Raw genomic sequence first — 21,402 nt, 5'->3', positions numbered from 1 at the left:
AGACGATAAAAGAAACTAGGAAAATCTAACATGGCAACCGTATTCCCGATGGTGCACATTAGAGGCTAGTCTGGCATGCAAGAAAATTTCAAGTAAAACAGGGCTTTTGAAGCTCAAATTTTTGTGAAGGGGCAAATGTAGACACAAGTGTTAACTCCATCTAGCAATGTATCTTGACATGCATATAAATGTACAATCTGAGATCCCCTAACTTCATGGATGATTCAATCTAATACTCCAACACTAGCATCTGCACTAGATCAAACAACTTGATAATTGCTACCTGAACTCAGAAATCTCAGAAAATAACGGGCATTGGAGGTTGTCTGTCCACTTGTGTCACCATAACAAACCATCTTAAAAGCCAAACGGCAAGGAACATGTCCAAACTAGACAAAAATATCTACTTTGCAGCAGCAACAAGAGCAGACCTTGCCTGCGTGAAAGTAGAAATTAGAGATCCAAGCTGTAGCTTGTCATTGCATCCAAAACTCAGTCTGTACCTGCAATTGTTTGGATTGTATAATTAATGAATATGTCATTACATGTTCCAACTAACATCACATTTGGATTTAATAGGAGGGTAGCATATAATGTGAAATCTAACCACCTACAGTATATCCTAAAGAGAATCGATGGCTACTGTCAGACTTTATTTGTGTTATTATAAATAAGGAAGAAGGGATATTAAAGAATTGCAAGGCATAGAACTTACTCAATGTCGGCCAAATCATTAATCAGCCGAACTCGGACATCTGATGGCATCTTAATCTTAAAAACAAACCTATCAAAATAAATGCTGTGGATATGAGATCATTGAATCAATCCATAAATGTACATGTAAAATTACCAATAGCTCTTACATTGTCACTTCTCTTACAATATCTACCAACGCCAACCCTTTCCTTGTCTTCATTTCGGATATTCCTGAAATGTGAAAATTAAAAATTAAGAATGTAACAATTTCGGCTACAGAACAGTAAAAAACATCAATTGCATAATAAATAAAAAGAAGTGATGAGTACTCTTGAAACCATCTGCAAAAGATTCATTCAGAAGCCAATAAGATATCTGCTCAATGTCAATCGGTAAAGGGTTTCCAGTGCATAGGTATACAGCTTCTTCTGTAATTTGCTGAGAAGCCATGTGAGTTGACTGCATATATCAAAAAACAGATTAATAAAACCATCTTGTATCCATTAATGAAGGGATGAATGAACATGAGAATAGCAAAAGGTTTCCACCAACCTATCTAGAAGTCAAAACTAAAAAATCAGCATCATCTTTAACAGTACAAGTCTATCTAAGAAGAGCTCATTTTTGCCATCATTACAAGATATACAAGAACAAGCATTCTCTACAAATTTATACCAATGCAATTCTAAAACTTTATTTTCTTGCATGTACAGCTACAAACAAGACCAATTAGAGGATAACTTCTAGTATTAGAAAAGATCATGTTCAGCATTATCTGCATTCTAGAAACAACAGTCATCATAGATCACCACCTAATTCAAATCAGTAGAAGACTTAAGTGTAACCACACAACTCAAGTGAGAGAATTATACCTGCAAAATGTTCAAGGCCTTCCTCATATCACCATTGCATAGCCGTACAAGTGCTGCTAAGCCACTCTCAGTTACATCAAGCCTAGCGAGATGGAGAAATAATCCATTAAATTGAATTATTACATATTTTTCTACTACACAGTCCAAATGACAACAGCTACAACCATATAACAATAACTGGAGAATCAGCACTTTTTCTAAACAAACACAGTACTTAAGCAAAACCAATATAAGAAACACTACCATTGAGGAGAACAGATATCCTTCCTCTTTATTGATATGATAAAGGACCTCATGAATGCCCTTCCTCAATTTATATGAGGTGAGGCCAAAAAGAACTCTTAGTTTTCCCCTCATCAAGTAATTCTTTTAAAATTTAAACTCTATTAAACTTTCAATTTGTGCATCAGTAATGGCTAGCAAACTGTTAGAAAAAAAATAACCTTTCAATCATTCTAGTTGCCAATATTCTCTACCAAAAAAGCAATTCAACAAGAAGAATTGTCTTTTATCCTCCACTGGAAATAAATCACAAATGGGAGGAGGGTTTTCTTGTTTCATGACCATCAAAATTTTGCCCCTTCAAAAGATAACCAAAATTTATCAATAAAAACAAGACTGCAAAAAAATGGCTGATAATACTGTGCATATTATGATTCAGATTTAGGAAATGATATTCAATAGATGACTACAGGATATTTGAGAGGATGATCAATGATGTAACAGTGGCACCTAAATATCTAGTGACCTTTTTTCTAATTAACACAATAAATGAAAAAAAAAGTAGAAAAATTACCCTTCAGCCTTTATAACATGTTTGAGTCGCTCAGTGACATGACTTGGTTCAAGAGGAGCAAACCGGAATCTCGTACACCTAGACTGCAGAGCTGGAATAATCTTGTTGACATGATTACAAATAAGTGTGAACCTAGTGTTCTTTGTGTATTTCTCAATCACTACACCAAAAATATTCACAAAAAGGGAAAAAAAAAAGAAACCAGGTAAGAGAGACTTAACCAGGTACAAGAAAAATAATAATTATGAAGTGGATTACAAACAGCTCATACCTCTACGCAGGGCAAACTGAGCATCTTTTGTCATGGCATCTGCCTCATCAAGCAAGACCAATTTCACTGATGCCTTTACTCTATAAAGACAAGACTCTTAGTAACCAATAACTTTGTTAAAGTACTATTTTTCTAGCTCAAATCAATTCAACACAAGTAAAAAGGCAACATAAATGTATTGCTTTGCAATATGTTGATATCATTTTAACCCAACGACATAATCATCATGAGGCAAAGTGATATCAGAATCAGTATGTGATTCTCAGATGAATGAAAACATGACCCTTGTACAAAGAAAGGGACCCATAGTGCATTGAAATGTCACAATAAACAAGAAATTAATTCTACAAAATATGCTGTATATCGCCAATTAAATTTATATGAATTTCCTACAACATCTGAATCATTAACAGGTACTTCCTAACTTTACCACATTTAGATAACGCCAGGTTCCTATAACAGCTTATGTAGAGAATAAGGCCTTCAAAATTCCAGAAGACTACTAAATACACTTTTGTAGATATATAGCTCATGTCTAACATTACATTCAAAATATGCATAAGAAAATTTACTACAGGTTCTGTAGATACTTGCAATGTTAAATTTCAAACAACTATAATCACAGCAGTGACACATTGATATCATAATAATATACATAGATAGAAGCTCAAGCACATAACAATTACTTTACCCAAAGGAGAAGCTCTGCGTGCTGGCAAAATCTTGGATCTGTTGCCTCACAACATCAATTCCTCTATCGTCAGATGCATTGAGCTCCAGAATCATATTATGGTACTGCGCTCCGTAAAGCTTCCGTGCAACAGCGAGAATAGTAGACGTTTTGCCCGTACCAGGAGGGCCGTATAATAAGAGATGTGGCAGCCGGTTCTCGGTAGTCAATCTGTCGACTATTCAACCATAACAACAGCAAACAAAATTTTAATCAATCGGTTCTTGAACTTTCTGAAGAAACAAACAGGATATTAGAAAAAGTAATTAAGTAATACAAACCCTAGAAATAATTTTAAAAAAAAAAGTAAATAAGAGAGGAAGAGAGTACTGGTATCGACAATGTCTCGATGAGCGGCCACGTCAGCAAGGGACTGAGGGCGGTACTTCTCGACCCAAGGAGTAGCTTTGCTGTCAGGTGGTGCGGCGGAGACGACATCTTTTCCCTTGTTGGATTTTAGAGTGTTGTTTTGGTTTTGGTTTTGGTTCGCGTCTTCGTCGACATCCATAAGAGAAACGGTGTCCGCCATCTTGTTGTTCGTAGCTCCGGTGCCTTAGATTTCTCACTCCACGGCCCACGCTACTCGCCCCCAGTAGTGTTGGGGGGAAGACGTTTTTGAGTGGGTAGCGGAATGGCGCCAATCAGGTTTAGAGGCGGGATGTTGTTCCGGTTTTAAGACGGGTTAAAACAATCCGGGTACGAATTCAGTCGCTCCCGCTTTATATTGTATTAAATTAAATAAAAAACAACTAATTTTCTCACGGTTTCTCACTAGAGTTTCAATGGATATTCATTATTTCCATCCATGAATTATACGAAAAATAATAAAAAATATATTTATAAAAAAATACAAAATGTTCATATATGAATTTAATACAATATACTATCAATAATATGTTCTTAAAAATACGATAATATCATAATAATTTTTATATTTTTCATAAATCTCTTATTAAAAATCAATATAACAATTTAAATAAAAAAATTTAATTTAATTATTAAATATAGTATAACATAATATATAATTAATTTTTTTTTTTATATATAATAAGTAATGTTAAGAGAAACTTTTATAATAGTATAATGTAGTGAGAGTATATATTTGTACATAAATATTGTGCATGTTGGATGTTCGTTCATTTGTTTTAGCTGATGGTGGGATTAGCTGACGGGATATGTTTATCATGCAACCATTTTACTTCATTTTTGTGCTCTTGGAGATGACCACTTACACTCTTCTCTGCTTTTTGGATGCATTATGAGGTCAAAAATGGAGAAATTCATCTGTAATCTTTTTAAGGATTCATAAATGGAGTAATTTTTCATTTGATTTTGTTTATTTCTTAGTGGCTGGTGGGAATAGGGGAATGTTCTAGACATTGATTTCTTTTAGCTAATGAAATATGTTTAACTTTTCTTCCCCAAACTGATTCATGCAGAGAGAGCTTTCTTCAACCATCCAATAGCTCAGGGCTTGGGTTATTGCAATTTGAAGAAACCCATCCAATCTGCTGCTTCTCGTTGTTGTAGATTACCAATTTGTCTTGCATAGAAATGTCTGAACAGCAGAGTAGAAAGAGGAAATTAGATTGTCAAAAGGAAGGAAAATGAAAGAAAACAGCAGTTTTTGTTACCCCCAATAAGGTTTAAATCTTGCAGCCCTACTTCAGCACCATTCAAAATTCCCAAGCATACATTTCCAAGTTCCTGAAAAAGAGAAGATCATTAAGTATGCTTTGTTTTTTCTTTCCTAAAATGTTTCTAATAAAAATCTTAATAAACAACTCCACTGATATGCTCACTGAGACAATGAGATAAGCTCCTGGAGATAGCTCCAGGAGGGCATTTTCCGCCGCTGTGAAGCTCAGATGCAGGGGCTTGAAGTAGTGTTTGACATCACTAACAGTTTTGAAAGGTTCTGGGCCTTTCCAGCAGATCGAGAGGGCTGGATCTCTCGTTTCTATTAATGGCTTCCCTATCAAACCTCCAATCAACTGAGACATATAAAAGTGATTAGTGCTTGTACCAAAGTTTTGTCAAATGATACTGAGACCAACTAAAAAGGATAATGAGAATGTCGTAACCCACTTCTCTTCTCACCATGTCCAGGGTGGTTTTGTAAGCTCGGGGATCAAAGTAGGTGTAGGTGCTGCCACTGTCAAAAATTACTTGAAGGCCCTTTACACCAGTAGCCTTACGATCGTATAGAAGTTCTGCCGGTCCCGACAAGTACTGTTCACTGAAATAGCATACGGGAACCAAATTATCACACGAGGCCAGTAGGACATTATACATCAGTGCAAGAAATAAGACTAATGAAACAAGAATGAGAGAGGCTTGGGAGTGCTTACCCCGACAAATCGTGTAACATTGGTGTCCAGACTATGCCTGAAGGTGAAACAAAATCGTCTCCCAGAAATAGAAAGCCTCCTCCTTGCTCACTTAAACAATGTCCTAAAACATTCCGTGTTAGATGCAGGGCATTCAGTTGTGACATAATGCCTGCTTTGCCGTTGCCGAGACACAGGACCCCAACTGTAGACCGATGAGGGTATGGACCACAATATATTTGGTCATATCCACATCTTCAGAAAATAAGATTTTACAATGAGCACTTATGGAATCAAATGTAATTAATCGTAAGAAGCAAGTTCTACAAACTAAAAGTTTTTGCTTCAAGCTCAAGCCATATCAAATGTGATTAACTAGGACTCCTCTGCCAAGTCACAAAGTCTGCAGAAATATGATTATAGAGGTTGGCAAAAGAAAGAACTACAAAATTACCCACCCGAAGCCTAAGCGGGGACTAAGCTGAGAGCCCTTGGTAGGTCTTAGAGAAAACTGGTCTCTAACCAACACTCCACGGGATGAACTATGATCAGCATACTCAATCTCGTAGTTACATTGGCCATTTGGACTCCTATTCAGGGGTTCGGCCGACGCTTGAATAGCTTTGCAAAGGGGATCGTCAGAGGAGATGAAGTTGTTATTGGGTTTGTAGAGAGAATCGCGAGGCTGCATAATAACCAACATGGAAAAATTAACAAGATGAGAGCATGATATGCTGCATCTGAACACAAGCTTACACTACGGTTTTTAATGACAATCTTACCTGCGTACAATCTTGACAAGGTGCGTCACATTGAACCCAAGTGAGGTCACTGCCAGTGTCAAAATCAAGCTCAAAGTTCTTGGGTGGGTTGCCTATTTGAAGAGACACAGAGTAGGCCCTGGTGATTGAAAACAACCATTTCTTGTAAGAAAGCGAAGTTGTGATAAGCAAAATTCACTGTAAAATAAAAAACTAAGACTGCAGAACCAAAAATATAGAGAACAAAGAAAATATACGACAGGAAAGAACATAAACACAGCCCAATAAAAACCCAAATATCAGCAATAAACTTCACAGAAACAGAATTTCAAGAATAAAAACAAACATACCCATCAGGATAAACATTCTCGGTAACAGGAAAAACAATAGTTAAGCCAGCATTACGAGGAGGCGTTGACCGGGTTGACATTCGCCTGCTTGAGGGCTGACTTGAATCCGAGAGACACTCTTGAAAAGCTGCTGCGATCATGACCAGTGAAAGCAATAGCACCGTCTTCATTCTTTTGCTTTTTCTCTCCATCTTTTCTCGCAAGGTTTTTTATGAAAGAAAAGAAAACAAAGGCACTCTCAAATTACTATTTGAAGATGAGGGTTCAGTTTATGTTGCTTCTGCTGTAAGAAAACTTAAAGGTTAAGTTTACATATGTATAGACACGGAGGAGTGAAAACAACTGTTATCCTGGTAAGTAATCGGAATCCTAAAAAGTTTTATTACTCGTATGAATAGTGTTATTACATTATGAAATAATTTTAAATTAAAAATAAAATAATATTTAATCATATGATGATATATTATTATTTATATATAAAATTATGTATATTATTTGTATACATAATTTTATCATAAATTATATTACAATTGTGAACCTGTGATAAATAATTAAAAAAACTGATTATCTATGTTTAAATGTTTAATACTTTCACTCTATTTATGAAATAGAATACTTTGTTTAAATTTCTAACTAATTCCAAAGAGTAGATTCCTTTTTCAATAATATTTTAATAAATTAAAATATTTAAAGGATAGATTTTTTCTATCAATTTATTTTTTTTTTTGGTATAATAAGTAATGTTAACAGAAACTTTTATAATAGTATAATGTAGTCTGAGTATATATTTGTACATAAATACTGTACATGTTGGATGTTCGTTCATTTGTTTTAGCTGATGGTGGGATTAGCTAACGGGATATGTTTATCATGCAACCATTCTACTTCATTTTTGTGCTCTTGGAGATGACCACTTACACTCTTCTCTGCTTTTTGTATGCATTATGAGGTCAAAAATGGAGAAATTCATCTGTAATCTTTTTAAGGATTCATAAATGGAGAAAATTTTCATTTGTATTTGTTTATTTCTTAGTGGATGGTGGGAATAGGGGAATGTTCTTTACATTGATTTCTTTTAGCTAATGAAATATGTTTAACTTTTCTTCCCCAAACTGATTCATGCAGAGAGAGCTTTCTTCAACCATCTAATTGCTCAGGGCTTGGGTAGCCTATTGCAATTTGAAGAAACCCATCCAATCTGCTGCTTCTCGTTGTTGTAGATTACCAATTTGTCTTGCATAGAAATGTCTGAACAGCAGAGTAGAAAGAGGAAATTAGATTGTCAAAAGGAAGGAAAATGAAAGAAAACAGCAGTTTTTTGTTACCCCCAATAAGGTTTAAATCTTGCAGCCCTGCTTCAGCACCATTCAAAATTCCCAAGCACACATTTCCAAGTTCCTGAAAAAGAGGAGATCATTAAGTATGCTTTGTTTTTTCTTTCCTAAAATGTTTCTAATAAAAATCTCAATAAACAACTCTACTGATATACTCACTGAGACAATGAGATAAGCTCCAGGAGATAGCTCCAGGAGGGCATTTTTCGCCACTGTGAAGCTCAGCTGCAGGGGCTTGAAGTAGTCCTTGACATCACTAACAGTTTTGAAAGGTTTTGGGCCTTTCCAGCAGATCGAGAGGGCTGGATCTCTCGTTTCTATTAATGGCTTCCCTTTCAAATCTCTACTCAACTGAGATACATAAAAGTGATTAGTGCTTGTACCAAAGTTTTGTCAAATGATACTGAGACCAACTAAAAAAGGATAATGAGAATGTGGTAACCCACTTCTCTTCTCACCATGTCCAGGGTGGTTTTGTAAGCTTGGGGATCAAAGTAGGTGTAGGTGCTGCCACTGTCAAAAATTACTTGAAGGCCCTTTACACCAGTAGCCTTACGATCGTATAGAAGTTCTGCCGGTCCCGACGAGTACTGTTTCCTGAAATAGCATATGGGAACCAAATTATCACACAAGGCCAGTAGGACAATATACATCAGTGCAAGAAATAAGACAAATGAAACAAGAATGAGAGAGGCTTGGGAGTGTTTACCCCGACGAACCGTGTGACATTGGTGTCCAGACTATGCCTGAAGGTGAAACAAAATCGTCTCCCAGAAATAGAAAACCTCCTCCTTGCCCACTTAAACAATGTCCTAAAACGTTCCGTGTTAGATGCAGGGCATTCATTTGTGACATAATGCCTGCTTTGCCATTGCCGAGACCAAGAACCCCAGCTGTAGACGGATGAGGGTATGGACCAGAATATTTTTGGTCATATCCACATCTTGCGAAAAATAAGATTTTACAGTGAGCACTTACGTAATCAAATGTAATTAATCGTAAGAAGCAAGTTCTACAAACTAAAGATTTTGCTTCAGGCTCAAGCCATATCAAATGTGATTAACTAGTGACTCCTCTGCCAAATCACAAAGTCTGCAGAAATATGATTATAGAGGTTGGCAAAAGAAAGAACAACAAAATTACCCACCCGAAGCCTAAACGGGGACTAAGCTGAGAGCCCTTGGTAGGTCTTAGAGAAAACTGGTCGCTAACCAACACTCCGCGGGATGAACTATGATCAGCATACTCAATCTTGTAGTTACATAGGTCATTTGGACTCTTATTCAGGGGTTTTCCCGACGCTTGAATAGCTTTGCAAAGGGGATCGTCAGAGGAGATAAAGTTGTTATTGGGTTTGTAGAGAGAACCGCGAGGCTGCACAATAACCAACATGGAAAAATTAACAAGATGAGAGCGTGATATGCTGCATCTGAACACAAGCTTACACTATGGTTTTTTAATGACAATCTTACCTGCGTACAATTTTGACAAGGTGCTTCACATTGAACCCAAGTGAGGTCACTGCCAGTGTCAAAATCAAGCTCGAAGTTCTTGGGTGGGTTGCCTATTTGAAGAGACACAGAGTAGCCCCTGGTGATTGAAAACAAACATTTATTTGCAAGAAAGCGAAGTTGTGATGAGCAAAATTCACTGTATAATCAAAAACTAAGACTGCAGAACGACAAATAAAGAGAGAACAAAGAAAATATATGATAGGAAAGAACGTAAACACAGCCCAATAAAAACCCAAATATCAGCAATAAACTTCACAGAAACAGCATTTCAAGAATAAAACTAAACATACCCATGAGGATAAACATTCCCGGTAATAGGAAAAACAATAGTTGAGCCAGCATTTCGAGGAGGCGTTGACTTGGTTGACATTCGCTTGCTTGGAGGCTGACTTGAATCCGAGAGACACTCTTGAAAAGTTGTCGCAAGCATGGCTAGCGAAAGCAACAGCACCGTCATCATTCTTTTGCTTTTTCTCTCCATTTTTTCTCTCAAGGTTTTTTATGAAAGAAAAGAAAACAAAGGCACTCTCAAGGTACAATTTGAAGATGAGGGTTCAGTTTATATATTGATTTCATAATACAAGTGGGTCTAATTTAGTCTGGCCTAAAGGAAAAGTTAATTCTTGGCTATGCCCGAATATGCAAGTCAGAGGAAGACTGTAGTAGCTAGTGGCTGCCTAAGCTTACTAATTGTTGAATAACTCTTACTTGACATAGCTTTTTCACGTTTCAACGAACAAGCCAATATATAAATATATGTATGTAATATTAATGGTGGTCATTGTCAGCCATTAAAGGAAAGTTGAAATTAAAATTTTCCTACTAAATCGAGCCCTTTTCATCTTCATCTTCTTCATCTTATGCAAGAGATGGCGACTTATGTATTTGTCATTTTGAATTTGGGTTGTCATTTTCACGTCCACAAAGCTAAACCCAAAGACTCCAACTCTCCCACTTGACTCAACCATGTGTTTACATATAACCCTAGTTTTTTGTATTGACATGGATGCTCGTCTCAATTTCCATCCTGAAACTTTACCAGATTCACTTCTAATATAAGAAACCCTTGCATGAAGATTAAGTTTACATATATATAGACACACACAGTAAAAAACAACTGTTGTTCTGACAAGTAATCAGAACCCTAAAAATTTTTATTATTAATGCGATTAATATTAAGATTAGAAGAGGAAAAAAATTTAAAAACTGAAAATTATTGATTATGAGTAGTGTTATTATATCATTGAATAGTTTTAAATTAAAGATAAAATAATATCCAATTATATAATAACATATTATTATGCTTTCACTTTATTTATTAAATAGAATGTTCTGCTTAAATTTCTAATTAATCGTAAAGAATACATTATTTTTTTAATAATATTTTAATAAATTAAAATATTTAAAAGATAGATTTTCTTTATCAATTTAATTTATTATTTTACTGTTTTTTTACTTGATCACATTATACATATTAATTATAAAAAAATTGTAAATTTAAAAATTATCTTTTCCAGCGCAAGAACAACTTTTTATGCATTCCTTGAAGAAAATCGGGCTTGATTTCTTCAAGCCCAGATCGGAAAAAATTTTAGGCTTGGGCTTCTGACTAATTTCCAACATGTCCATTTAACTTTTAAAAACTTTCAAATCCCCCTGTAATTTTTAAAACCTATGAAAACATCCTACTAAATGAAATTTTGGTTGCACCTGTGAATATGAATGTAACATTTAAACTTATTTCAAATATGAAACAAATTAACAAGCACTATCTAAATATAACGTTAATATGAATTAACAACTGTTACATTTTTTAGGCCTATCGGAGTTTGAATAATCTTTGTTCAAGTTCAACTCGATAACTTAATACATAAATTTATTTTGTTCAAGCTTACTTGAACTCGAATTTTGTATGATCTGAAACTATTTTTTTGGGTGGTCAAATAATCAGATCAATTGACAAGTTTATTTAGATCGATTTTATACTTTGAACCAAATTACACATATCTCTACTTATAGGCATATAATGTGTTATCAAACTCATTTTTTGTCAATTTACAATACCAAAGCGGTGATTAGTCATATTATCTACATGCAAATCAATCCAAAACATGAGAGGAAAAAGACTCTTTGTGTTATCAAATGAACCCTCAAAGTTCAAAACTTTATAACAAAAACCTTTCTTCCTTAACCTTATGACATTAATAGCTTATAAAACTCTTTCTTATCATATTAAAGTTACCATTTTACTATAAATAATGCTATATATACAACTTTATGCATAAATAAACATATGTCATTATATGATCGAATAATTGAAATTTAAAGATAAAATAAAACTTAATCATATACAGAGTTGAATACAAAAGTTATTAATATAATTTTATTGCTTTACTATTTTACCATAAACAATAACATATCTAATATATAATAAAATGACATTCATGATACAATATTCAAACTATAAAGGTTTAATTAAACGTTGTGAAAATTATATAATATACCAATAATTATAATATTCTCCCCTATCATAAGAGAAAAAAATATATATATAATATTATGATAATTGTGGTAAACCATGCATTCTGGTGAGTAAAGTGGCGTCTTTCATGGTAGATCCTAAACCCCAGATTGGCATACCAACAGGTGCCCGTGTCCGTGCCTCCTCCATTCATGAACCAAAAAGGAAAGATTCCACCTTTCGTTTTCTCCTCCGTAAATTTTACCACCCCCAGTCGTAAAAGACTTCAAGACTTAAGACAGTAACACTATTGCTGAACCCTCGGATATTCAACTACCCATATATTCACAGGCGGCGGGCCATAAGGTGCGTTTGTAATTCTTCTTTCATATGATAAAACCCTAAATTTGAATACTGTTTATGCATGGCATGAAAAAGAAAGCAAAGGTTAACATGTATTGATGATCTGAATTTAATTTAATTTCCAGGAGGCTCTTAAGGAAAATTCGGATAGTGGAATCTACACTTATAGATACATAGTGGGTCACAATTACGACCCTCCAACGGGTCCCGGTTGTTTCTTCGGACACCGTAGCGCCGATAAAAGCTTTCATTTTCCGTTATCAAGAAGCTGAAGCAGATGGAAGGACCATTCACCAATACCATCGCCGGCGTCTTCTCCATTTAGAAGCTGGAGTCGGAAGAACGATATGGACGAATCAACTATCAAAGGGTTCCCAGCAGCGTCTATCTCCCGAAATGCAAGCCGAAGGAGCACCACCAACCCCATCATGTTTTCGAACTCGACGGGGTTGGTAAAGCCACCGCCTATTCAGAGAAATTCGAGTGCATTTGGTTTCTAGAAACTTGATAGTTGATTATCTTACTATTTTGGCAGGCAAGCAAATCAAGAGGAAGAATGGGTATCAATAAAAGTGAAGCCAGGATGGAAAGAAGGAACAAAGATAACATTTGAAGGGATGGGAAATGAGGTTCCAGGAGGATGTCACCCAGCTGACATAACCTTTGTGATTGCAGAGAAACAGCATAATTTGTTTAGGAGAGAAGGCGATGATTTGGAATTGGTAGTAGACATACCTCTAGTTGACGCTCTTTCTGGTTGCCCCATTCCAATTCCTCTGCTGGGCGGGGAGAAGATGGATTTGAGTATTAGTGAAATCGTTCATCCTGGCCAGGAAAAGATCATTGAAGGACAAGGCATGCCAACCAAAGATGAAAGACAGAGAGGTAATTTAAAATTGCATTTCCTAGTTAATTCCCCCGATGAACCAACAGATGATCAACGTTCCGATGTTCTTAGAATTTTGAAGCGTAATGTTGATTGATTTGTATAGTTCAATCTTTAATTAATATATTCGAAACAAGGACTGTTGAATCTATTATGTTTTCATTTCTCGGTGATTAGCTCGGTATGACCACCTATACTCTTTCTTTTATTTTTTATAATTATAGTTGAAATATCGATTTACATATAATTCAAATCATTTTTTTCAATTTGATTTAAATAAACTCTCAAATCGCACTCAACCGAATGGTATACATCCCTATCATAAACACATTTCGCTTGTAAAATATAAACAAATAGCTTCAGCACACTTTAATTGCACGTAACACATTCAAACATAATCAATCTCGGTCAAATTGAAAACACACAAAGTACACACTGCAATCTGAACCGATTGAGTTTTATGAAAATATGCAAAGAATTACACGAGAACTTGCACCAAGAGACTAACATCCACAGATCTTTTTTAAGCCTTACGGAATCCCAGAAGGGCACGAATTATACCAATTAAACTACCAGACATCACAGCCTTCAGCAACATTAGCTTACCCTGTGTATATGGAGGGTATCTCAAAGGCGCATCACCAGCAAAACTTCTGTACAGAACCGCTTTTTTATGGCTAAAAGCGTCAAAAGAAAATTTCCCATGGTACGATCCCATCCCACTCTCCTGGACTCCTCCAAATGGTAGAGTGGATACTGCAAGCTGCAATGCCAAGAATATATTAGATAAATTAAATCCCATCAAACCATTCAACAAATTAGGGCAGATGGGAATAGGGTCTCCGCCCCAGCCCATCCCCATTATAGGGATGACAAAGATTCTTCATCCTCTCCTTATAAAAGAAAATCTTCCCTCTGTTCTCATCCCTATTAGAAAAAATCTCTTATCCGTACCCTCTAAACTAAACATAACATAAATATATTAAATAACAAAATTAACCAAAATTAAAATCAATCTACTATTTTAAACATCACAAATATTATATATTAATTATCTGAATATACATAACAAAAATATAAATAATTTTAAAAAACATAAATACTTTAAAACTATAATAATATATTAGTATTTTAAGCAAATATATTAATATAAAGAGACATGAATGGGGATGAGGATAGGGATAGGGATAGAGACGAGGATGGAGACAAGGACATATGTATCTCTATCTCTGATTGTGGAGATACCTTTCGTTCTTATCTACGTCTCATCTCATCCCTTTTTTCCATTTCTATTAAAGAATTTGCTCCCCGTTAAGGTCAGGGAGAGTCAAAGACTCAAAATTTGGATCGAAATTACTACCTCCATATGGGAACATATTACATTCTTAATACCTTGGCCACACTAGATTAGTCAACAACAAAAAAATTTTCAATTTGTGACCTACATTAAGAAGCTCACAAATTATGTAAAACTTATAATGCATCACTCCAAAAGAGTTACCAAACCTATAGTTAACTCCAGAGACTTTCTAATGACATTACATCTTGATCAATGTCTCTAAAGATCAATTCACCAATGCAATGTCAGAAGCTGAAACACAACACAATGAAGTTCTAATCCTATTGTGGTAATGCAACTCAAAAAGTATCATCACTACTATTTTGGCCATGGCAGTATCTAGTTGTTACATCAGCCCAACGATGGAGAACATCAAATCATCCACATGTAACATGCATGAATGTGTTAATATATGATGCAAGAATTTTTATGCAACTTGTCCGTAAAGTTTGAGGAAGCATATTTACATGTAAAGTTGTGTCATTGACAACCACACCCCCTGCCGAGACCATTGCCACAAATTGCTGCTTGAGCATCTTGTTGTTGGTAAATAAATATGCTGCAAGTGGCTTTGATCCCGCATTAATTATATCAAAGCTATCCTCTATTTTGTCAACCTGTTCCAGAAAACAACAAAGAAATCATAATATTTGTTGTCTTGTTCCTCACAAACAAATGCATATTATTTAAATTAATATTGTTACAATCATATTAAGTGCTCTTTTGCAACTGTTGCCATATGCTGAGAAGACTCTAGGCAGGTGTAATCTTTAGTTGTTTTATTTCCCTTTTTCAGTTAAATATGGTGGTGAGAAAAGGGAATAAGCAGGATTTCTCTGTTTATGAGAAAGCACCGTATAGCATGCAGGGAATTCTATGGGATCTCATTTCATAGCGTGCCACCACAACTCCCATCTCCATTGGCTTAAAATTTATTCATGTCACTCAAGGTACTTGCATTTTGGTAAATCAAAACACAATTCCACCCATATATGGAGGACTGCTATCCTCAGGTTAAACTTTTTACTCGGTAAATTTTTCAGAAAGAAAATTCATACTTAATCTAATATTGTTCCACACATAGAAGGAAAGATGATATATTCCTTCTGTTTAGTCCGAAGAACAGCTGTTGTAATGAAACTGAAGGGGCTGCCAGAGATGAATCTCATATGGCTTGCCAGCCTCATACTTATTTGCAGAAAATGCATTTCATAAAAATGAAAAAACCAGATCATTTTGACAAAATAATAATAATAAGGGCATTGCTATATAATAACTCAGTGTTTACCGTGAGTATGGGAAGCAATGGACCAAATATCTCCTCACTCATGATCAGTGAGTCTCGAGGAACATCTAGCAGGATAGTTGGAGCAATCCTTCTGCCATTTAAGGAAAGAGTAACTAACTTTAAAACAGGTTCATCCCAGAAGCTGAAAATAAAGTAATGAAGTAAAAGAGAGTACAAGCAAATGCACATTCGAACTCACAGGTTAGATTTGTCCCTTTCTCCTCCATGGACTATTTTTCCAGAAACCTTCTCGTCATCCAACATATTTGACAGGCGAGTAAAGTGGTTGGAGTTCACAATGCGGGACAAGTCTTTTGATTCCAATTGTTTTTCCCCAAAAAATTTCTCCAATTCGCATTTCAGACTATCCACCTGAAGGAAGGAGGATTAGAGAAGAACTAAGCAAACAGAAATATAGATGCAGAGCCTTGCCACAGGTATGGGCAACCTTACCAATTTTGGCGCATAATCTTTTGTAGTTACAACATAATCAGGAGAAATGCATGCTTGTCCATTATTACAACCCCACTTGCCCATGATAATCCGCCTAGTTGCAACCTTTGAAACACAGATAGATGTTTCTCAGCACATGAAACACAGACGAGAGAAGTGGTAGATTTAGCACCCAGGAAATGAATATGAATATAGACCCTATCCATAGAAAAAATGTTCCATACTTGTAAATTAATGTCTGAATCAACAACAACAGGAGATTTTCCTCCAAGCTCCAAGACAACTGGTGTTAGGTGCTTTGCAGCAGCAGCCATCACAATTCGTGCAACTCTTGCATTGCCTACGAAAGAAAGAATTGTAACATAACGCATTATATCCCAGTTAAAGTATGAAACACGTATTTTGATATCCATGCAGAAAGAACCAAAAGGCTTCCTCCACAAGGATAGATTTAATAATCCTAAGGAATCAAGGTGTAAAGACTTCCACAAAAATTCTCTAATTAAAATCAAATAAATAAATAAAGAAGAAGAAGCCTGAGCTAGAACAGCAACTTCAAAGATTGGCAAAGCATCAAGAGACCTTCTTTTGCTTCAGCACCCTGTAGGGCCTGTACAGTATTTCCCGTTATTTTGATTCTTCTTAAAAGTCAAAAGAGGAATTAATGCAATGTCACACATCTATAAGAAGAAATTCCAAAAACACTGTTGCAGCACCAATACCATCACAACACAACAAATAAATTACTAAAAGATAAAAACCTGGAAAGGAAATCCTAAAAACCATCACAGTCTTTTCTGAACCCCCAAAGCAATATGAACTTTTATCTCTTAAGAAAGCTAACCAACACATATAATTCCTAAGTTCTGCCAAAATACCCTCCTACAGTAGACGTCCAGACCATTAAAGAATTTCCTAGGTCAATTTACACCTAATCATCAGGTGAAATAGACTAAACCTAATATCTGCATGAGAATTACACCATAATACTTTTCGTAATTTAGAAGCTTTACCAATCAAAAAATTATAAACTTTTTCACCCTACCAGAATTGTCCAGAAATACCTAATTTCTGTATTTAATACTGGTGCTTAGGAAATCCTTACAAATTCATTGCTACACACATACAAGAATATATAAAATGCACATGCAGTTCAAAGTACCACACACATGCTTTGAAACAGCAACAAACAAAAGAGTGCTGTACCAGCTTTCAGATCACAACTCCAATCTGATCAACATCAGAACCTTCAACTTACACCAACTCAACTACTTGATGTGCTAATCCTACGTTTGAATGTTCCATTCAGTACACACTTTATTTTCTTAAATGTATAATTTCCCAAGATTTTTATGGAAAAATTTAAGTGAATCAAGACATCCTGTTTCCATGGCTATGTAAAGTGAAGTCTTCGACTGGAAAAAAAATTAAACTGCTGCACATTAAGCCAAAAAAATATCTCTATCTTTCTTAACATAAATACAGGTTCTGGAGAGTAGAAAAGATTATAAGATCATGATGCACATTAATGATACTCCTATCATGCCAAATGAAGTACTAGATGATGAAAATAAGAACCTGTATAAAAAATTTTATCCCATTTTTGCTCCAGCAGGGAAGATGTTGCAGCAACAGCCCCTTCAACAACCCTGATACAAGAGGAATCCATATACTCCCCTACTAATTTTGCAAGCAGTGAAGATGAAGCTGGAGCAATTTCAGAAGGCTTTAGAACCAGGGCATTACCAGCTGCAATTGCTCCAACAACTGGATCAAGAGACAACACTGTAGAAAATTTGAAGATTGTAGTTGTTAGTCTTAAAATGTGAAAACTAAAGATATCAAATCTGAGAGATATATTTGTGGTTCAGAATTAAAATATGTCAAATAATTTCACCAGGAACATACAGAAAGGGTAGTTCCATGCTGAGATAATCAATACAACTCCCAGTGGTTCTGACACTATTTCAGCAGAGGAAGGAAAAGTGGTAATTTTAGTTTTAGCCTGTGAACAAGATATTAAGTTAAACAAGATTAAGAGAATGTCAAGACTTATGATAACAAAAGTACCCATTAGTTAAGAAGTTCTGAATAATTAACCTTCTCTGGAGCCATCCAGTTTTTTAGTTCCTTCAGTGCCAATCGGATTGAGCCTTTCAACATACCTACCTGCATAACAAACCATGTCAATCCTCAATATAGAAAATGGAAAATAACTGCTTCATCTCAAACTTTTACATGATAACTGTAAGCTCCAAGAGTGGCTTCCAAAATCAACAAACAACTTTACTACAGAACCAAGAAAGCTCAGACATTATCCAATGGCAAATGACATAAAAATCAAAGGAAATTACAAATCACATAAAACTAGTTATAGTGTAACAGCGACTACTGGGGATCAACAATCATGTTAATTTGATATTTCACATTACTTTATACCCTGAATCAAATATATGCCAAAACCTTATCACCATACCAAATAGTGCTCAGAGTTGAATTCATCAAGATGTCATTGGTTAAAGTGACAAAAACATCCTCCACGTGCAATTATACAGCATTTACCAAAATGTCATGTATGTACGTTCTTATGCAAATTGTTCAGTGATCAAATTTCTCCTGATTACAAACATCAGGATTCGCAGCCAACAATACTGTTGCTTTAAAATCTCTTAAACAAAATATTCCTCTTCCTTATCATCTCCAAATTTTTAATTTAGTCAGCTGTGTGCTACCCTAAATATTTCTCCAAAGTAGTCAGGCATAAATCTTAATTGATTAACAATGTTAATTTAAAAATTGAAGTCCGAAATTCAGAATTACCCAAAGCCAAATTCAATGTTCATAGACAGTCATAAACTAAGCTAAAAAATGAAATTCTCATCGATTATCTTTTTAATAAATAGGAGCAATCAACAGCCTCAAAACGGTGTGATAAAATAAGGAAGATTTATTACAACAAAAATGTCCAAAGGTAAGGATTTAGACGTGTTCCTTATAAAAAAAATTAAGCTAAAAACTTAGCCCCTTCATAATTATTGAGATTTCATGCACTATAGTGCAATCATATTGAAGTCAGAAGAGGAAAATTGCAGAAACCTGTCAAGGAAAGAAAAGTAGTTGTGTCATTAATGCTCTTGACTTTTTTTTTTTTTTAATTTTTTTGCTAAGCAATGCTCTTGACTTCTACTCATAACATTTTTCACCAAAAGAGTCCATACCATCACAGTTCACAAGGTATGATTCGTAACCACCCTCTGATGTTATGATATAAATATTAAGTTGTAAAGCAAACAGAGCACAACAGAGTTAATGACAATAGAATGACCTACAGAAACAAAGCAAACAGGTAGTTAAGGTTGAGGCTTCTTTATTCCGTACTTACACAATCCATTTTCAGTTCTATGCCCCACTATCCTGCCTCAACTTAATATATTTGGATTTAACTGAACAAATTTTCAACTAGTTTTGCTTTCATCGACTTTTCATAAAGCTGGCCTAGCAAATTAATTTCAAGACAACTGCACATCCCTAAAAGTATAATTAATTCTCATCACTAGAAATTGACCATATTCCACGGGACAACGATTCTGACAAATAATCAATCACCCAGACTCTCCCATTCAAACAATTAATATCCTAGTACCAAATTTACACTCCAGCATCAATCAATTCAGCAGGAACGTATAAAATTGAAATTTGTTAAAGATACGCCGCTACTCACGAGAACTCTCTCTGAACCATTTAATCTAAATCGCTGAAATTCTTAATAACACAAAATTTAAATGAAAAGAAAAAGGTATATTAAAACTTACAACAACAACAACAACAACAATACATCAACATACGAGGCAACATAGCAGTCATTCTAAGACAGCACCATGTCTAACTACCTTCTACTTAAATAAAGTACATCATGAACATAATTCACTAATTTTAATACTCCAAGAATTAAACAAAAATGGAAACGGAAAAATATCACGTTCAGCACTGAAAAAAAAAAAGCGCAATTTTTAGAAAACTCTACGTTATATAACGATTAATTTATCAGGAAATTGAATTAGAATTAGTGTTTACTCGTTCACGATTTAATAAACATAATTGAATTGATATAAAAGGCGCGTGTTAGGACCTCGTAAAGGGAGCCTTCAAATTCAGGCTTGGCGATATCATCACGAAGAGCAGCGACAATCTCCGGCTCGTGTTCGTCAAGCATCTTGAACATACTCTTCAACTGAGCCACTCTCCACTTGTAGCTCCGAGTCTTTCCCGCCGAGAAACTTCCTCTTAGCTCACTAACCACCGCACTTGCCGCCGCCGAATCGAAAACCTCCTTCTTCTTCGTCACCTCTTCACTCCCCATATTTGCACAAACAAACAAACAAACAAGAACTGAAACAATTCACAAAAACGGATTCAGATCCTGTTTTTGAAGATAAAGCGTAAAGGAGGTGATATCAAGGTAATTGTGTCAATGACGAAAGGTGTTACGAATTTAAAATAAAATAATGATGGATGATGGCATTAGCAAGGTCCAGAGAGAGTGGTCGTGAGCAGCGGCGTATCCTGGGCGTTATCTGCGGGAGTGTGATGCCTTGTATTATTGCTGTAATACAAGCGCGTGGGTTCACACCATGTTTTGGGAGGTGGTGTGGTTCAGTGAGGTAAGCTCCTTTTACTGGATGTGGATTAGATTGTGATGTGAGCTTTAAGAATGTGAATTGGTTCGGTTCTTGTGCCATTCTGGAGATAGTACGACAATTTTGAAGAAAATTTTGTATAAACGACGTCATTGCCAGCAGTATTTTATTTATTTACGAAAAAAAGTTATTGGAGTAATGGGATTTGCCAACATTACGGGAAGTTTTTTTTTTTAAATAAATAATGAGAGTGTGAAACAAACGAGATATTTTAAATATTTAAATAATATTTTTTTGATATATTTATTTATGCATTTAAAT

General features: G+C 35.2%; 5 protein-coding genes across 8 annotated transcripts; 1 reads left to right on the top strand and 4 right to left on the bottom strand.

The window, feature by feature from the left end:
- Positions 1–86: 86 nt before the first annotated feature.
- On the bottom strand, positions 87–4,060 carry LOC123228588 (replication factor C subunit 3-like). 2 transcript variants are annotated; one of them, XM_044653999.1, is made up of 9 exons: positions 3,696–4,060; positions 3,327–3,543; positions 2,636–2,715; positions 2,365–2,524; positions 1,569–1,650; positions 1,026–1,155; positions 864–927; positions 716–784; positions 87–503 (listed from the first exon to the last, which is right to left on the bottom strand). In XM_044653999.1, the coding sequence occupies exons 1-9, from the start codon at positions 3,892–3,894 to the stop codon at positions 404–406; spliced, it is 1,101 nt and encodes a 366-aa protein (XP_044509934.1). In that variant the 5' UTR covers positions 3,895–4,060; the 3' UTR covers positions 87–403. The 2 variants fall into 2 exon arrangements, with proteins under 2 accessions (XP_044509934.1, XP_044509935.1); XM_044654000.1 differs by having other exon boundaries at positions 1,035–1,155.
- Positions 4,061–4,644: 584 nt separating this feature from the next.
- On the bottom strand, positions 4,645–7,105 carry LOC123228947 (aspartic proteinase Asp1-like). Of its 2 annotated transcripts, none has more exons than XM_044654468.1 (8): positions 6,807–7,105; positions 6,478–6,595; positions 6,154–6,380; positions 5,717–5,950; positions 5,454–5,604; positions 5,168–5,359; positions 5,000–5,072; positions 4,645–4,923 (listed from the first exon to the last, which is right to left on the bottom strand). In XM_044654468.1, the coding sequence occupies exons 1-8, from the start codon at positions 6,995–6,997 to the stop codon at positions 4,817–4,819; spliced, it is 1,293 nt and encodes a 430-aa protein (XP_044510403.1). In that variant the 5' UTR covers positions 6,998–7,105; the 3' UTR covers positions 4,645–4,816. The 2 variants fall into 2 exon arrangements, with proteins under 2 accessions (XP_044510403.1, XP_044510404.1); XM_044654469.1 differs by having other exon boundaries at positions 5,466–5,604; positions 6,807–7,104.
- A 697-nt stretch (positions 7,106–7,802) lies between these two features.
- LOC123228949 (aspartic proteinase Asp1-like) lies at positions 7,803–10,348 on the bottom strand. 2 transcript variants are annotated; one of them, XM_044654470.1, is made up of 8 exons: positions 9,945–10,348; positions 9,613–9,730; positions 9,288–9,514; positions 8,850–9,083; positions 8,587–8,737; positions 8,300–8,491; positions 8,132–8,204; positions 7,803–8,054 (listed from the first exon to the last, which is right to left on the bottom strand). In XM_044654470.1, the coding sequence occupies exons 1-8, from the start codon at positions 10,133–10,135 to the stop codon at positions 7,960–7,962; spliced, it is 1,281 nt and encodes a 426-aa protein (XP_044510405.1). In that variant the 5' UTR covers positions 10,136–10,348; the 3' UTR covers positions 7,803–7,959. The 2 variants fall into 2 exon arrangements, with proteins under 2 accessions (XP_044510405.1, XP_044510406.1); XM_044654471.1 differs by having other exon boundaries at positions 8,599–8,737; positions 9,945–10,343.
- Positions 10,349–12,261: 1,913 nt separating this feature from the next.
- Positions 12,262–13,511, top strand: LOC123229227 (dnaJ homolog subfamily B member 4-like). The gene is made up of 3 exons (XM_044654885.1): positions 12,262–12,481; positions 12,604–12,930; positions 13,014–13,511. Exons 2-3 carry the CDS (start codon positions 12,875–12,877, stop codon positions 13,459–13,461), a joined length of 504 nt encoding a protein of 167 aa, XP_044510820.1. The 5' UTR covers positions 12,262–12,481; positions 12,604–12,874; the 3' UTR covers positions 13,462–13,511.
- Positions 13,512–13,710: 199 nt separating this feature from the next.
- LOC123229225 (aldehyde dehydrogenase family 3 member H1-like) lies at positions 13,711–21,115 on the bottom strand. The gene is made up of 10 exons (XM_044654883.1): positions 20,574–21,115; positions 18,545–18,613; positions 18,353–18,449; positions 18,023–18,229; positions 16,669–16,784; positions 16,445–16,549; positions 16,191–16,363; positions 15,992–16,082; positions 15,171–15,320; positions 13,711–14,127 (listed from the first exon to the last, which is right to left on the bottom strand). Exons 1-10 carry the CDS (start codon positions 20,802–20,804, stop codon positions 13,888–13,890), a joined length of 1,479 nt encoding a protein of 492 aa, XP_044510818.1. The 5' UTR covers positions 20,805–21,115; the 3' UTR covers positions 13,711–13,887.
- Positions 21,116–21,402: the final 287 nt, after the last annotated feature.

Source organism: Mangifera indica, chromosome 11 (genome assembly GCF_011075055.1).
Source record: "Mangifera indica cultivar Alphonso chromosome 11, CATAS_Mindica_2.1, whole genome shotgun sequence".
Lineage (NCBI taxonomy): Eukaryota > Viridiplantae > Streptophyta > Magnoliopsida > Sapindales > Anacardiaceae > Mangifera > Mangifera indica.
The sequence above is the reverse complement of the archived record's forward strand: the minus strand, read 5'-3'. Positions and strand labels throughout refer to the sequence as shown.

Excerpts from the sequence above, each read along its gene's own strand:
- LOC123228947 (XM_044654468.1), bottom strand. The coding sequence starts at position 6,997 with ATGGAGAGAAAAAGCAAAAGAATGAAGACGGTGCTATTGCTTTCACTG. Across the intron at positions 6,381-6,477 it reads CTTGTCAAGATTGTACGCAG|CCTCGCGATTCTCTCTACAA; the intron begins GTAAGATTGTCA and ends GTTATTATGCAG. Across the intron at positions 5,951-6,153 it reads AGTCCCCGCTTAGGCTTCGG|ATGTGGATATGACCAAATAT; the intron begins GTGGGTAATTTT and ends TATTTTCTGAAG.
- LOC123228588 (XM_044653999.1), bottom strand. The coding sequence starts at position 3,894 with ATGGCGGACACCGTTTCTCTTATGGATGTCGACGAAGACGCGAACCAA. Across the intron at positions 3,544-3,695 it reads TCGAGACATTGTCGATACCA|TCGACAGATTGACTACCGAG; the intron begins GTACTCTCTTCC and ends ATGGTTGAATAG. Across the intron at positions 2,525-2,635 it reads TCAGTTTGCCCTGCGTAGAG|TGATTGAGAAATACACAAAG; the intron begins GTATGAGCTGTT and ends TTTTTGGTGTAG.
- LOC123229225 (XM_044654883.1), bottom strand. The coding sequence starts at position 20,804 with ATGGGGAGTGAAGAGGTGACGAAGAAGAAGGAGGTTTTCGATTCGGCG. Across the intron at positions 16,785-18,022 it reads GGATAAAATTTTTTATACAG|GCAATGCAAGAGTTGCACGA; the intron begins GTTCTTATTTTC and ends TTTCTTTCGTAG. Across the intron at positions 15,321-15,991 it reads CATTGCTTCCCATACTCACG|GTTGACAAAATAGAGGATAG; the intron begins GTAAACACTGAG and ends TTTCTGGAACAG.
- LOC123228949 (XM_044654470.1), bottom strand. The coding sequence starts at position 10,135 with ATGGAGAGAAAAAGCAAAAGAATGATGACGGTGCTGTTGCTTTCGCTA. Across the intron at positions 9,084-9,287 it reads AGTCCCCGTTTAGGCTTCGG|ATGTGGATATGACCAAAAAT; the intron begins GTGGGTAATTTT and ends ATTTTTCGCAAG. Across the intron at positions 8,205-8,299 it reads GAGCTTATCTCATTGTCTCA|GAACTTGGAAATGTGTGCTT; the intron begins GTGAGTATATCA and ends CCTCTTTTTCAG.
- LOC123229227 (XM_044654885.1), top strand. The coding sequence starts at position 12,875 with ATGCAAGCCGAAGGAGCACCACCAACCCCATCATGTTTTCGAACTCGA. Across the intron at positions 12,931-13,013 it reads TTTCGAACTCGACGGGGTTG|GCAAGCAAATCAAGAGGAAG; the intron begins GTAAAGCCACCG and ends CTATTTTGGCAG.